This window comes from Sus scrofa, unplaced genomic scaffold (genome assembly GCF_000003025.6).
Source record: "Sus scrofa isolate TJ Tabasco breed Duroc unplaced genomic scaffold, Sscrofa11.1 Contig375, whole genome shotgun sequence".
NCBI lineage: Eukaryota > Metazoa > Chordata > Mammalia > Artiodactyla > Suidae > Sus > Sus scrofa.
In genome coordinates, this window is record NW_018085188.1 from 33618 (window position 1) to 50853 (window position 17236).

The window sequence follows — 17236 nt, forward strand, 5'->3', positions numbered from 1 at the left end:
CAGATAATGTGTTTGATGTGTTGCACAGATCTTTGCAAGTTGTCCAATAAATAGTAGATAAATTTATAATAAAAAATAAAACCATCAAATTCAGGATAATACTATAATGGTGGTGATTAAATCACCTTAAATATAACATAAAAGCTAAAAGATAAAATATTCAAAATTATTCTAGAAGAGTGATATCACCAAGAAGAAAACATAGATAATTCCCAGCTTCTACCCCCTCACAAGGAGAACAACCAGCAACTATTCATAGATAAGGCATCACAGAAAAAAATGATAGAACACAGAGATGAGGCCAAAGCAGCCCCCTGCACCACAGAGACCAGGACAAATGGCATTAGAAGGGGAGGAGGAGGAGCTCCCTGCTGCCTGCACTGCCTTTCCTCCAGGTCAGTGCAGCACCACACTGAGAGGTCTCCCTCAAGCGCATGGTTTCTCCAGTGGGGAAAACAAAGATCAAGGTGGACATCCCACTCCCCCAGTATTGTGGATCACTGCATGGGAACCCCCACTTCAGGCTTACCCCATAGGGACGGCAAGAGGGCTCTACAGAGCTTGACTGCTGGGAATGGGAATGTGATGGAGCAGAGGAAGGGGCTTCCAACAACTAGCATGTGCATCTTGGAAGCAGAGTGCTGCCTGTACCACCCAAATCATAATCCCAGCTAGCAGTTTTGCTCATTTTCAGAGACAAAAAGGTGGCACAGTCTGTCCAAAAAAAGTGGTCAGGGCACAGGTCTGCCTATTTGGGATCTTCGAGTGAAGAGCCTTTCCAGTCATGCACCCCAGGATGCTTGCCTCTGCCACCTAAGCACTGAGCCAAGTCATAGCCCAGCGCACAGCTGAATGGAGCTGCCAGCACCACATGACTGAAAGCCTATCCAGAACACCAACACAGCTGCATATCTCACTGATGCTCAAGTGGAAAGCCTGGAAGGCAGAGCTGAGTGTTTACAGAGTAAATCCAGTGACTCTGAAATCAGTAAGGGAACCTGGGATATGGGTCAGCTTGAGTCATGTCCATGAAGAGCCTTGCTAGCCTTGGAGCTGGTTCTCCCCCTCCATGTAGGCAGGGAGACAGATTGGTAGCCACATCCATTATCTAATAGACCCTTCAGCTTCCCGAACTAGGGAACCTAGCTAGACTATGGGGAAGCTGCGCAGCCCATATAACAGCCCTGCTTAGAGTGGATTTGAACCAAGAATACAACCCATGGCATTCCCCATCTACAGAGCAAGCCAATGGCACCCTTTGGTCAGGGAATTCAGTGCAGAGTATTGCCTCATTCAGGACACAAACAACAAAATGTGCAGACCCTAGGGCCAATTTGGCTGAACTGCCAGGGCAGAGAAGCTAATTCATACCCTCGCCTATGGATCAGTATAATACCCAGTTCCAAAAGTCTAGGAAGCCTGGTCAGAGAACCCAGGCAACAGTAGAGACCTGGGTCTTACAGCATCACATGGGAAGAGAACCAAGCCAGCAGTCCTATCCTACTATTTCTCAGCCAGGGCAACACTCTCCCCACTCTGGTACCTCATAGCTCAGGAAGTGGCCTCTTACAAAACTAGACCCTGACACCAAACCCAACTGCCCACGGAAATTACCAGCAGTCTACAGATTCAATGTAATCTCTACCAAAATACCAATGGAATTTTTCACAGAACTACAACTAATAATCCTAAAATTTGTATAGAACCACAAAAGACCCCAAATAGCCAAAGCAATCTCAAGAAACAAGAACAAAGCTGGACATATTATTCTCCCTGATTTCAAATAATATTACAAAGCTACTGTAGTCAAAACAATGTGATAGTGGCATAAAAACAGATGTATAGATCAATGAAACAGAATAGAGAGCTGAGAAATAAACCCTCACTCATTTGGTCAATTAATCTATAACAAAGAAGACAAGAATATACAATTGGGAAAAGACAGCCTCTTCAAGAAACAGGGCTTGGAAAACTGGAGAGCTATGTGAAAAAGAATCAAAATGGACCATTTTTCTCATGCTATATATAAAAGTTAACTCAAAATGGATTAAACACGTAATGTAAGACCTGAAACCATAAAACTCTTAGAAGAAAACATAGGCAGTATTCTCTTTGAATTGGTCTTAACAACATTTTTTTTTTTTTTGTCTTTTGTCTTTTGTCTTTTTGTTGTTGTTGTTGTTGTTGCTATTTCTTGGGCCGCTCCCACCGCATATGGAGGTTCCCAGGCTAGGGGTCCAATCGGAGCTGTAGCCACCGGCCTATGCCAGAGCCACAGCAACGCGGGATCCGAGCCACGTCTGCAACCTACGCCACAGCTCACAGCAACGCCAGATCGTTAACCCACTGAGCAAGGGCAGGGATCGAACCCGCAACCTCATGGTTCCTAGTCGGATTCGTTAACCACTGCGCCACGACAGGAACTCCTTAGCAACATTTTTTGATGTCACCTCAGGCCAGGGCAACAAAGCAAAAATAATTAAGTGGGGCTACATGACACTGAAAAAAAACCTTCATATAGTGAAGGAAAATGAAAGACAGTGAATAGAAGATATTTCATAAGAAACAGAAAAAGAACAGAAAAAGAAGTCATATAACTCAACATCAAAAACAACCAAACTGATTAATGGAGTTCCCGTCGTGGCGCAGTGGTTAATGAATCCGACTGGGAACCATGAGGTTGCGGGTTCGATCCCTGCCCTTGCTCAGTGGATTAACGATCCGGCGTTGCTGTGAGCTGTGGTGTAGGTCGCAGACGCGGCTCGGATTCTGCGTTGCTGTGGCTCTGGCGTAGGCCGGTGGCTACAGCTCCGATTGGACCCCTAGCCTGGGAACCTCCATATGCCTCGGGAGCGGCCCAAGAAATATTAAAAAAAAAAAAAAAAAAAAAAAAAAACAACTAAACTGATTAAAAAATGAGCAGAGGATCTGAATGGACATTCTTCCAAAAAAGACATACAGATAGCCAACGAACGCAGGAATATATCCAACATCACTAATCATCAGAGAAATGCATATTCAAACTACAATGAGACATCACTTCATCCCTGTCAGAATGAGCATTACCAAAAAGACAACAAATAAAACATGTTAGTGACAATGTGAAGAAAAGGGAACCCTCATATAGTGGGTACAACAAATATGGAAACAGTATAAAAGTCTGGCCCCAAATTAAAAATAAACCTACCATATAATCCAGCAATTCCACTATGGGTATCTATCCTAAGAAAACAAAAACACTAATACAGAAAGATATAAGCAGCCCTATGTTCTTTAAGGGTTAGGAAATGTTATGGCCACATGTGCACCTCTTCAAGATAAACTGACTTAAGGACAGAGCAGTAACCACAGAGCGAATGTGAATTTTTAACTATCTTTCTGATTTGACTTCCAAGTCCTTCTATTTTTTTAATGGCCACACCTTTGGCATATCGAAGTCCCCAGGCCAAGGATCAAATCAGTACTGCAGCTGCCAGCCTACGCTACAGCCATAGCAACGCCAGATCTGAGCCACATCTGTGACCTACGCTGTAGCTGGCAGCAATGATAAATCCTTAACACACTGAACAAGGCCAGGGATCAAACCCACATCCTCAGGGACACTATATGGGGTTCTTAACCCGCTGAGCCACAATGGAAACTCCCCAAGTCATTCTTAATAGCAGACTTCTGTTTAACCGTCGATTCTATTCCTCAACACCATGTATAGACAATTTTCTCAATGGAAAATTCCTCCGGATTTGCCACTAATGAGTAAATCTGGTGGCAGTCTCCAAGGACAAAAAAGATTCCTAATGCAAGCCAACCCCTTCCAATCCTAAGAGAGATGAAGACTGTTAATATTCAGATCTTCACTATCTGTGGACGTCATCTCACCAAATGTAGGCAAAGGATCCTGGGTTCTCTGGACTCTCCCACTTGCTTTATAAGAGCACTGGATAAAATACATATATCCAACACCATCACTCATGGAATGAAGATTAGGAAAGCTAGTAGGTAAGTGTGAAAGGTAGCACTTGACAAACAGTATAATAGGCCAGACTTCCGAGTGGAACATAGTGGATGGAAGTTCTGCACTCAGGGGCTAGATCTGTATCCATTTCCAAATCTGTATGTAAATCAGTCTAGCAGTAGGAAATATCTTAAGAGAAGTGGACGAGTCGCTGGAGAAGGCTGAGGCGGACACAGTAAAATATTAGGATATTGTCTGTTTGAGACTGAAATTTTACAACATTAGGACTTCACACTTTTACATAGGTAAGACCTCCTATATTTTCGATGCTGAAAATTCACAAAACCTCAGTTCTTAACCACATCTGATCTGAGACACAACATCAGTGATTATTTTTCAGGTGAATTACGTGGAGATGGATACAACAGCAGTAAGATAATTCAAGCAAAACCATCAAGAAGATCCAACTTGGGAAAAGATGAAAAAATGGGAGAGAAGCAGTTATGTCTGAGCTGAAGGAAGTATTGTTCTTAAGAGACAAAGAAGTAAGAGAAGCCTTAATCTTATAGGAAAAGGGAAACTCCCCCAGCTTCCAATTTTAAAAATCCTCCTAAAACCTATTTTATGGGGGAGAGAGCCCAGAAACCTGTAACTTCACTAGCTCTCCAGGTCAAAGTTAGAGAAGCTCTTTCCCAAGTATTAACAAATGCTCTGCATAAAGAGGGAAAAGATTATTTCCCTTTATCCTAAATCAATTATCCACTGGCACATTTAAAGAGTTACTAGATGTATGATGTAATGGAAAAATAAAAGGAAACTGTGCCATATAATTAGAGAGAAGCAATTGGATGGTAAGTTTTGGACAGGCCTTACGCTCAAATTTTGACTGTTAGTTTAAAGGACTTTTAAAAGGAAAATGTGATTCCTACTCTGAAGGTATTTATATATAATTAATAAGAGAAAACGTGTATGTCATAAAGATTAGAAACACCTTAATACAATATTCAATTAAGGGCTAGATTATCTTATCTACATAACAGTGTGTAAAAGCATAAATAATCATATACATGGAGCTATGAAGTGATTGCCCCAAGAAGAGAAGAGATTAAATAGTGATGAGTAGTGGAAAATCATGTTTATTGATAGGTGAATAAAAAAGTAGAAGTTCTTGATAACCAGGCACAGATAGGTATAAGTGCCACATTAGAAAATAAGACAATAGGAGTTGTCATCATGGCTCAGCAGAAACAGATCCCTCTAGCATCCATGAGGATGCACGTTCAATCCCTGGCCCTGCTCAGTGGGTTAAGGACCTGGCATTGCCGTGAGCTGTGGTGTAGGTCGCAGATGTAGCTCGGATCCTTCATTACTGTGGCTGTGGTGTAGGCCAGCAGCTACAGCTCCAATTCGACCCCTAGCCTGGGAACCTCCATATGTTGTGGGTGTGTCCCGAAAAGACAAAAAAAAAAACAAAACACAAAAAAAGAAAATAAGACATCAGAGATACTTGAGAAAGGAATAATCAGGCCAAAAGCAGAAAGTTGTACATTTTTTGGAAAATGCTTGTAGCACGGATGTTAATAGTTGAAAGAGAATCAATGAAGCCACTAAAACTGCTGACAAAATAAACCAGGAGTGAGTTGATGGGAAAAATTCCAAAGAAGGTAAATGTGAAAATGGTGAGAAAAAGACAAAATGAGGATCATTTTGTTGTTGGAAAAAAGCAATATATTAGTAGTCTGGATTTTAGGGGACAAAGTAAAAAGATAAAAAGATGAAACAATGTTTCTGGCCCATATTATTAGAAGAGTATATGGAGGAAAAACTGTTATTCGTAAACTGTTGAAATGGAATGAAGGACACTTCAGCACAAGGGGAGGACAACATATTGCCCTCTCCTATCTTCAGTCTCAATTAATTAATTTGTTTAGTTATTTTGTGACAAACATTGTCTTATGGATGCCAAACACCAAGGATGCAAGGGAGAAGAAAACTATATGCAATATTTGTCATAATGCACTTCATAGCCTTGTCAGGAAGTCTAACGGTAACTAAATATCTCAAACAAGAGTTCCTGTTGTGGTGCAGCAGAAACAAATCTGACTAGGAACCATGAGGTTGAGGGTTCGATCCCTGGCCTCACTCAGTGGGTTAAGGATCCAGTGTTACAGTGAGCTGAGGTGTATGTAGGTCACAGATGTGGCTCAGATCTGGCGTTGCTGTGGCTCTGGTGTAGGCCAGCAGCAACAGCTCTGATTAAGCCCCTAGCCTGGGAAGCTCCATATGCCGTGGTGTGGCCCTAAAAGGAAAAAAAGACCAAAAAAAAATCTTAAATAAATATTTTAACAAAATAAATATGAATTACATGGTCCGCATTACAACTGCAGTGATTTTCCAAAAGTTATAAAGTTATATAAAAGGTAGGTTTGACTTGATCAAAAGGCAAGAGAAAACTTCCCTAAGAAAGCCACCAAATGACCTGAGACTGAAAGGGTTGGCAAGGAGTTGGCTCAGGATGAGGAAAAGGAATACAGCACCCAGGAGGGGGTCGAATGCAGCCAGAGGGGCTGAGGAGCAGAGCATGAGAGGACTATAGAGTAAGATGAGGCTGCTGAGATATCTCAAGGTCAAAACACATTGAGCTTTGTTAGACATGGCGGGGATTTTTTAATAAGACCAATGGTGCTCCAGACACCTGTTTTGAAACAAGTAAGAGACATGACCAGATTTTCTTCTTTGAAAAGATTTTTCTGGTGGCAGTGTGGAGAACACATTAAATGAGGCAAGAGTGGACATATTAAACCACTTAGGAAGCTAGCAATACTCTAGTCATTAACAACAGCTTAAACTAGACTCAAGACTGTGTAGATGGGTAGGAGCATCTACTGAGTTCCTACTATGTTCCAAGCATTATGCCAAATACTGAGATGCAGTCTGTGCCTTGAAAGACTCATGTCTGGTAATGAAAACTGATTCACAAACAAGTAATGACAGCATCCAATAATTAAAAGTTGAAGAAACCTCTTTTACACATAAAGAACTCCAGGAAGCTTCTGTTGTTCCATTCATTCCCTCATCTTTGTGCCTCCTTCCAAAAATCCAAATATCGTCCCTCTTACTGCTATTTTAATTTCTTTTCTTCACTCTTCACATTAGTTGTATAAAGGAACCCACTAGCACAGACAAGATCCAAGTGCTGTCCATCTCAGGAGTTCAGAGTAATGAATACTATTCATGCGGATTCCTTTCTTCTAGACATCAGGACCAGAATGAACTGCAGCAAGAACCCTGACTTTGTCCTGTCAGGGCTGCTGAGTGACCCAGACAAACGACAGTTCCTCTTCAGTCTCTTCATGGCCCTCTACTTGTTGGGTCTCTTGGGAAACTTGCTACTTCTGCTGGCTATTGGTGCTGACATCCGCCTCCACACCCCCATGTAATTCTTCCTCAGTCAGCTCTCTCTGGTCGATCTCTGCTTCACTACCACCACAGCCCCCAAAATGCTGGAAGCTTTATGGACCAACAATGGATCAATCACATTCTCTGAATGTCTGGCACAATTATATTTCTTTGCTGTTTTTGCTGATATGGACAACCTGCTTTTGACTGTCATGGCTATCGACCGCTATGCTGCCGTCTGCCATCCTCTGCACTATCCACTCATAATGACTCTTGGCAGATGTGGACTGCTGGTGGGTGGGTCATGGGGGGTGGCCCTCTCTGTTTCTCTTGTCCATGCCCTCTTGCTATCCCAACTAGCATTCTATACTCATCAAGAGATTCCCCACTTTTTCTGTGATTTTGGCCCACTCTTTCAACTTTCTTGTTCTGATGCCCACCTCAATGAGAACCTGATGATGGTTCTGGCAGGACTTTTAGGAATCAGCCCTCTCCTCTGCACCGTAAGTTCTTATGTTCATATTTTACATGCTGTAGCTAAGGCTCCATCAGCACAGGGGAAAAAGAAAGCCCTGGTCACATGCAGCTCCCACCTCTCCGTGGTCATCCTCTTCTACAGCACGGTCTTTGCCACCTACCTGAAGCCCCCATCCACCTCTCACTCCTCTGGGGAGCTGGTTGCTGCTGTCATGTATACCCTGGTAACTCCCACTCTCAATCCTTTTATTTACAGTCTGAGAAATAAGGATGTGAAGAGTTCACTAAAAAGGGTTTGGGGCATAGAGAGCTCTTGGGATTAGGAACAATAAACGAAATGACCATAAACAAACATCTGAGGGAGAATCCCCACTCTTCACCACCACATTTACAGAGTCAGTTAATAGGAAGGCTGTCACAGAGCAAATATGGTATATTGGAAAGAATACTAACTAGAAATTAGGAAAACTAGGTTCTAAGTCCCACACAAGCTACAGGATTATTTATACATTCCAGAGTTTGGTGTATGTATTATACATTATATTATTATTATTTCAAAAGACTATGTCAGTAATATGTCAAAGGAAATATATTTTGCATGATAATATAGAAAAAGATATATTATAAAAATATAACATCCTGAAGGGTGGATTGGATGAGCTGTTCTTTCGGTTGCCTTGGAACACTGATACTATTGAAACTTGGTCATCTAGTGCCCTCATTAGCACCATTCTGACCATCACTGCCATTTGCGTCACCAGTTTAACAATGAAGAGCCTCACCATCAGCTTTACTACAGTCAATATCATCTTTGTTGTCATTAGAATCACCATACTAATTACCAACTTTGGTTCGATTCCCAACAATATTATGTTGTCATCATGAATAAGAGAGTGTCCTAAAGAGTCTTCCCCTTTTAAGGCCTCATTTTTTTCAGAAAGTTTTGTTTAATTGTGTGTTTGCATTATTTTTGAAGATATCTATAGAGATTTTATTCATCACTGATGAGATTGAAGGACTGCCAACAATTGGAAGATTTTTAATTATAGTCCTTGGTTTTTAATAGTATTAAAAATTATTCCCATGTAGGTTTGATTGATTGATTGACAGATTTCAATTCAGAGCCGCAACTGCAGCATATGGAAGTTCCTAGGCTAGGGTCAAATCAGAGTTGCAGCTGCCAGCCAATACCACAGCCACAGCAACAACATGGACCCGACCCTCATCTGTGACCTATACCACAGCTCACAGCAATGCCAGATCCTTAATCCACTGAGCAAGGCCAGGGATTGAACCTGTGCCCTCATGGATGCTAATCAGGTTCTTTACTGCTAAGCGACCACAGGAAGTCCAAGATTAACTTTTTAAAAATAAGATGCATGAATTTTATATGAAAGGAAAACACCGAAGGGGTAGGGGGAATCATGTAGGGAATATTTCCTGTCATATCCCAGGGCCCATAGCAGAACAGAACACTAGAAAGTGAAGGACTACAAGTATCTGTGAACATTAGTCCTATTGCTGAGCCCTTTGGCTCTTGCCAGCTACTTGGTTGGGCAGGAAGGGTTAACAGGGCACTCCATCTTTAGCTCTCAAAGGCTCCCCTGCTGTGCCCGTGTCCTCTTTTTCCCACTTTAATAGAAAGGAGCCAGTTGAAATGACTCCCTCCTTTCTCCCCATCAGGACCCCTCTAATACCTCTACTAAGGTGAGTAAGGTTTGCTGGAGCCAAGAAGAGGGCAGAGGTAAGAGAAGGCCTGGGGTCTGCAGATCTTTCTAGAGGTATGTGACCTGGGCATCTGAGACTTCCCCTCTCCCCTAATCCTGTTGAATGTGGAGATGAGGGTGGGCTCTGGATGGAATGCAGGGACTTGAAAGATTCTCAGGGTGGGAGGATTTAGCTGCTGAGCCCCCAGAACTTGGGTGATAAGCCCAAGCAGTTCCTCCTTGGCCCACAGGAACCCCCACCAGCCATAGCCTCCCTTGTGAGCCCCAATGTAATATCTCCAAATGTCTGCTAAACATGTTCCAGCATCAGCTCAAAACCAGCATGTTCAACCACAAACTATTTTATCTCCTCCCAACCACACTGTAAACCACTAGAATTATTTAAAAATATGCCTAATATGCCAGCTTATGATATCATAGTCATCTTTATTTTGACAACCTCTTTCTCTCCTCATCCCCCAATCAGTAAAATTTTATCAACAGTTCCTTGGAAAATGTTTATATATTTCTTCCTCGCTAGCCCATGCCTATCTTAGCACAATGTCCCTCTATGTAGACTCCTAGTTTCTAGTTTTACTTCACCCTTATCAAATACTGTCTTAACGAGATCTATGATAGAAATATGATAAATGATAATGTCAAAGGAACTGTAGGTGCTGTGAGACCAGTGAGAGTCATAGCCCGAACTGGGCTTGTGATGGAATGGGGGGAAGGTTGGGAGGGCAAGGTCATAGAAGGCCTCCTAAGAAGGTAGCAGGTAGGCTAGGTTTTAAAGGAGAGGAAACAGGAGTTCCCGGCGTGGCGCAGTGGTTAACGAATCCGACTAAGAACCATGAGGTTGCGGGTTCGGTCCCTGGCCTTGCTCAGTGGGTTGACGATCCGGCGTTGCCGTAAGCTGTGGTGTAGGTTGCAGACACGGCTCGGATCCCACGTTGCTGTGGCTCTGGTGTAGGCTGGTGGCTACAGCTCCGATTTGACCCCTAGCCTGGGAACCTCCATATGCCATGGGAGCAGCCCAAGAAATAGGAAAAAAAAAAAAAATCCAAAATCACTGGCTGAGCATACCCAGAGAAGGTGTCTGGGTCCAGACTCCTGCCTATCAAGAAAAAAAAAAAAAAAAAACTTATAACTGGAATCTAATATCCAGCACAAATGAACATCTCCTCAGAAAAGAAAATCATGGACTTGGAGAAGAGACTTGTGGCTGCCTGATGGGAGGGGGAGGGAGGGGGAGGGATCGGGAGCTTGGGCTTATCAGACACAACTTAGAATAGATATACAAGGAGATCCTGCATTGAGAACTTCTCAATAGCATTGAGAACTATGTCTAGATATTCATGTTGCAACAGAAGAAAGGGTGGGGGGAAAAATGTAATTGTAATGTATACATGTAAGGATAACCTGACCCCCTTGCTGTATAGTGGGAAAATAAAAAAAATAAAACAATTAAAAAAAAAAAAAAGGAGAGGAAACAATTGGTCAGGCAAAGATAGGGGACGAAGGAGGCCACTCCAGGCAGGAAAGGCATATTTGAAAGCAAAGATGTGCAATTCAGCACAGCACTTCTGAAGATCTAAAAGTAAGTCTGTGTACCTGTAGAGAGGATACTCTCTAGAGAGACGTAGGTTTTATATTGAAGACGATGAGAAGACATCAATGTTTGGAAGTAGAGAGGAATGCCATGGGAAAAATATATGTAGATGTAGATTTAGGTGTGTAGATACAGATATACTTCAACTCTTAACAGTGTTATTTCTAGTTGTTCAATGAATAAAAGAACTTCAAAACAGTCAGAAAATAATTAACAAAATAGCAAGAGTAAGTCTTTACCTATTCATAAATCCTATAAATATAAATGGATTAAATTATTATAGAACATCTTAATGGATTTTAAAAACCAAGATCCAACTATAAGGTCCATACGAGAGACTCATTTTAGGAAACACATAGACTAAAGTCAAGGGAAGGAGTAGGTATTCTATGCAAAACTCCGTGAAGACAAAATTGCTAGTTTGTCTTTCTACACAAAGACCAGTAGAGCCAATCTGGTCATTTAAATATGAAATCTATATAAAACTCTAGTTCTAAATAGCAAGTATAAAATTTAAATATGAAATCCATAAAATTGTAGTTCTAAATAGCAAGTATAAAATTTAACTCCAATAAACAAGAGGAGTTACATAATTTGTTGGGCTCAGCCAAAAATAAAAATGCAGTATCTTCACTCAAAAATTATTAAAAATTTCAAGATGTTGGAGTTCCCGTCGTGGCGCAGTGGTTAACAAATCTGACCAGGAACCATGAGGTTGCGGGTTTGGTCCCTGCCCTTGCTCAGTGGGTTAATGATCCGGCGTTGCCGTGAGCTGTGGTGTAGGTTGCAGACGCGGCTTGGATCCCGCATTGCTGTGGCTCTAGCGTAGGCCAGTGGCTACAGCTCCGATTAGACCCCTAGCCTGGGAACCTCCATATGCTGCGGGAGTGGCCCAAAGAAATAGCAAAAAGACAAAAAAAAAGAAAAAAATTTCAAGATGTTGAAAACAAAGCATTAAATCAAGCTAGGGGCCCTGTTAACAAAGGGTCTTGTGCAACCGCACAGGTGACATGCCCATGAAGCATGCCTTGTAATAAAAGAACATTTTTAAGACAACGTCATTTTGAATTGAGGAACAAAATAATTTGAAAGTAAGACTTCAAAGATATAAAACATGAAATAGGAAAATCTTTGATCCTGACATCATCAAAATAATAGATCTCTAGACAACTGAGGAATCTGTAGATGAGATAAGTGGGTTTTGGAAGAATACTGCTGTAATATCTAGAACTAGAAAGGCTCAATTTGAATCCTATTTTCACAATTTTTTGAAAGATAAGGTAATTTAATCATGACGATAATTGATAATATGTGGCTATACACCCAATTTAGTGTATTGTACATGTTGAATATATACAACTATTTTCTTCAATGGTTCCTCAATAGAGTTAGGAGGGAGGAGCAAAATTTACTTAAATTCTCTGAGCCTCATTTTTCTTGAGGTAAAGTAGGAATGATTTTAATAATTCATTCACTGGGTGCTTGAAAGAAGTAATAAACTAATAAATCTAAAGAACCCAGAACAATAATTTACAAAATCAGCATCGAATAATTGTTATTTGTATTATATTCATAGCATATTCCGTAACAAGAAATTATTCATGGGATGGATATATAATGAACTTTTGCAAAGCCAAAGGAATGAACCTCAATAGAAAGATGGACAAAGTACATGGCATTTATAACTAATTAGAAAGCTTAGACGCAAACTATTGCCTTTGGAATGGATAAACAATGAAATCCTGCTGTATGGCACTGGGAATGATGTCTAATCACTTATGATGGAGCATGATAATGTGAGAAAAAACAATGTATACATGTACGTGTAACTGGGTCACCTTGCTATATAGCAGAAAATTGACAGAACACTGTAAACCAGCTGTAATGGAAAAAATAAAAATCAATGTAAATGAAAAAAAAAGAAAGCTTAGATAGATATCAGATAGCATATATATATTCCTTGGATGGAGCAGATAAAATAATTTGCCTCAAGGATATGGCAAGAACTGAAGATACACATTGGAGAGACCAGCCTCATACTCATGGAGAGAAATGTGAGCTTTAGGGTCCCAAACTTAGAAAACAATTTAGTGTTATCACCAGCAGTGAAGAATCAGATTTGGAAAGAACAAAAGCAATACAACTTCTCCCTATCCCTCCTCTTTGTTTTCCATAGAACCACATTAATAAATGAGTGGAAGAGTAAACATCTTTTTGTATGGATCAATGGTATGTGATTGGCCCTCATTCCTTAACTGTCTTTGCCCAATTTCTTTCCCTTTTACAAAAAAAAAGAGTTTTTCTGGGGACATTCCCAAGATGAGAAAGTGTAACCTTTCAATCCTGTCACAGGAAATGAAAGGTAATTTTTTTATCATTTATTTATATACGTATTTATTCTACTGTACAGCATGGTGACCCAGTTACATGTATACATTCTTTTTTTTCATATTACATGTTCCATCGTAAGTGACTAGACAAGAGTTCCCAGCAGGATCCCATTGTTCATCCAACCTGAAGGCAACATTCTGTAACTATTTCCCCAAGCTCCCAGTCCCTCCAACTCCATCCCTTTCCCGCGTGGCAACCACAAGTCTCTTCTCCAAGTCCACATTTTCTTTCCTGTGGAAAGGTTCCTTTGTGCCATATATTATTTTCCAGATATAGTAAGTCATAAAAAGTAGGTAAGTAAGTCATAAAAAGAAAGACAAATACAATATAATACCATATGAAAGGTAATTATACTAAGAAAACATAAGGTTAATGACAACTGTACTGCCCATGGTACTGAAACTAAGAAGGAAACATATTAGGGGGAAAAAAAACATAAGAAAAATGGAAGGAAAAAAAAAAGGAACACAAGATAGGAGTTCCCCATGGAACATTCTCTTATACTGCAGATATAGGAAGGGATCTTGTTTATTCTTACAATAATCTTCCCAAACCCAGGGGACATGCTCTCTCAAGATTTGCACGTCGAGAGATCTGTGGCTCATAAAAGACAGGCAGAATTTCAGAAAGAATTGGCTGGGGAAGATGAAGAGCTTATGCTGCAACCCCAATACAAGCTATCACTTCAAAGAGTTTTCTACTATCTACTTTTCAAATAGTTTTCTACTATTTAATTTTCATGAGTACAAACCTGAAAACATTCCTTAGCTGTGACGTTGACCACTCAATCAGGTATGAGGATGAAATGGGAGACAAGCTGGGAAGTTACTCATATTCTCCGTCATCTTGCTAGCATTAAAGTTAAATGCCCAGGACTTAGCGCTGGTTCTCTATTTTACGATGAACTCCTCATTGTGCTTCTACATTATGAAATCTCTTTCCTGCCTACATTTTTATTGCCATTCCTCTAGATAATCTCCAAAGTAAATACGTAATCTCTAAATATTCACATTGCAGTGAAATAAATCATTTAGTACAGGAAATCTGATTGCTAGTTGCTTTCAATGTTAGGAAAAGCTTTTTCCCCCAAGTGAATTTTTGATACACTTTTGTGCTGTGGGACAGTGAACAAAAAAAAGTATCTCAAACATTTATGTCTTAAACAGGAGTAATAAATTTTAACACTATACAAAATATACACTGCTATCCAAGAAAGATTCTCTGAATTCCTTGAAGTCAGCCTTTTACACAGGTGGAAAAGAATCTAAATAGTTTCTCAAATTTTTCTCTAGCGATACAGCCTAGAATCCCCTGGGATCCACAGGTATGTTCCCTAGTTCACATCTTTTGCTCTCGTCACATCAAATCTTTTTCTTCTCCTTTCACGGATTTCCCAAATTTTGAATGATTCCCTCTTATTAGGAAGCACACCAATGTCTGCATATCGATTCAGATTTCTTTACAGCCCTTATTTTTCTCCAATTGTCTCTTCTTAAGTAAAAACCCTTCAGATGGTTTCGTACTAGGTCAAGAGACAGTGGTGAAGTGAAGTGGGTTAAAATTTACCCTCTGTTAGTGCTGACTTAGGACAAGAACAGGCAACTTGTATCAGAAAGTACAAGTTCGCAGTCACATCAGATGGTAGGATGGCAACAGGCTCTGAATCCCTGGGAGAAACAAAAATACTATGATAAATCTAATAAAAAAGAAAAGGTAGGTGAGTAACAGCTCATAACCAACACATAACCTTTGCATTTTATAAGCTAACGGTCCACATCCTGTAAAACCTTTGTGCTGGGACTATTTATAACCAGAATTCTCTCCCTCAAAATATTGTCGTCCAGGAGGGAAGATCCTCAGCCAGAGGACTCTAATTTCCAGCAGAGATAGCATTCCATATACTCTTCTGTCTTTGCTTTTAAGTGATGCCCAATCAAACATCAGTCACTGAATTTCTTCTCCTCGGAGTGACAGACATCCAAGAACTGCAGCCTTTGCTCTTCGTGCTTTTCCTCGCAATTTACTTGGTCATTGTGGCTGGGAATGGAGCCATCCTGATGGTTGTCATCTCTGAGCCAAGACTCCATTCTCCTATGTATTTCTTCCTGGGAAACCTGTCCTGTCTAGATATCTGCTACTCCACAGTGACACTGCCAAAGATGCTGGGGAACTTCCTCTCCTCACACAAAGAAATTTCTTTCTGGGGATGCATAAGCCAGCTTCATTTCTTCCACTTCCTCGGCAGCACAGAGGCCATGTTATTGGCCGTGATGGCTTTTGACCGCTTCGTGGCTATCTGCAAACCACTTCGTTACACTCTTATCATGAATCCTTGGGTCTGTACTCAAATGGCTGTCACTGTCTGGATCATTGGTTTTTTCCATGCCCTGATGCACTCCATAATGACCTCTCGCTTACACTTCTGTGGTTCCAACCATATCCATCACTTCTTCTGTGATATTAAGCCTTTGCTCAAGCTGGCCTGTGGGAACATTGAGCTTAACCAGTGGCTGCTCAACACTGTCACGGGGACCATTGCCATGGGTCCATTCTTTCTCACACTTCTCTCTTATTTCTACATTATCATCCATCTTTTCTTCAAGACACATTCTTGCAGCATGCTTCATAAAGCACTGTCCACTTGTGCCTCCCACTTCATGGTAGTTGTTCTTCTCTATGCTCCTGTTATTTTCACTTATATTCATCCTGCCTCAAGTAGCTCCATGGACCAGGACTGGATCATTGCCATTATGTACAGTGTGGTCACTCCTGTACTAAACCCACTGATCTATACCTTGAGGAACAAAGAGGTAAAGGGGGCCTTGAAGAGGGTGTTCAGAAATGGGCTTTAACTTTAAGAGATCTAGAGAACCCTTCTGAGCATAAATAAACAGGTAATAAAATGTTGTGATGTGAAATTGCATTGCTTCTCAAATCATTTACCATATATATAACAGACAAAACTGGATTTAGAAAAAATGAATAGGAAAATCCAGTCTAGTTGTGTTAACAATGCATTCCTAGGTAATGTAGGGAAACTTGAACAACTGATACACTATCCATGGAATCTTAATATTGAATTTTTGTGAGAGATATCAGTTGATAAAGTTGATTTTTTATTTATTCCTTTGTATTCTTGAATGAAATCAAATATAGAAATTTGCCTGTGTCACCCACACCTTGTGTAGTTAGATAGTACTCAGTCCTGTTTAACTTTCCTGTAAGTTAACATTATAATGTGAGCAATAAAATTATTAGCTGTTATATTTTTTCTTTTTTTTTTTTTATTTTCCCTCTGTACAGCAAGGGGGTCAGGTTATCCTTACATGTATACATTACAATTACATTTTTTTCCCCCATAGCCGTTATATTTTAAAGATTTGAATTTAAAGCCATGGTTACTCAAATGGAATCGTAAATGTTAAAAGTATGACTTAAAAGATAGTCTTTAAGTAATTCATTTCTTTTTCTCCAAGCGGGAAGGTAAGTAAATAAAACAAATAATGTTGTGAGTACTAATTAACAGAGATAAAGAAACCAATAGTTTATCTAGAAAGTTTTGTGAACGCTGATTCCAAAGCTGTTTTATAAGTCAACTGGATAAACTGTCAAAGATTATTGTAGAATACTATTAAAAGTTGAGGCAACTTGAAAAAAAAATCTCAAGAATACATTTCTACTTCAATGGCATATTATTTT

The 17236-nt window shown here is 40.3% G+C and overlaps 2 protein-coding genes across 2 annotated transcripts; both read left to right on the forward strand.

The window, feature by feature from the left end:
* The first annotated feature begins 7070 nt into the window (after positions 1-7070).
* Positions 7071-8151, forward strand: LOC100517900 (olfactory receptor 1361-like). Its single transcript, XM_021081998.1, is given in 1 exon segment — positions 7071-8151. A coding segment is annotated over 1 exon segment (978 nt). The 5' UTR covers positions 7071-7173.
* Positions 8152-15083: 6932 nt separating this feature from the next.
* LOC110255232 (olfactory receptor 12D2-like) lies at positions 15084-16472 on the forward strand. The gene has a single exon (XM_001929462.4). The coding sequence runs from the start codon at positions 15463-15465 to the stop codon at positions 16387-16389; it is 927 nt and encodes a 308-aa protein (XP_001929497.4). The 5' UTR covers positions 15084-15462; the 3' UTR covers positions 16390-16472.
* The last annotated feature ends 764 nt before the right edge of the window (positions 16473-17236 follow it).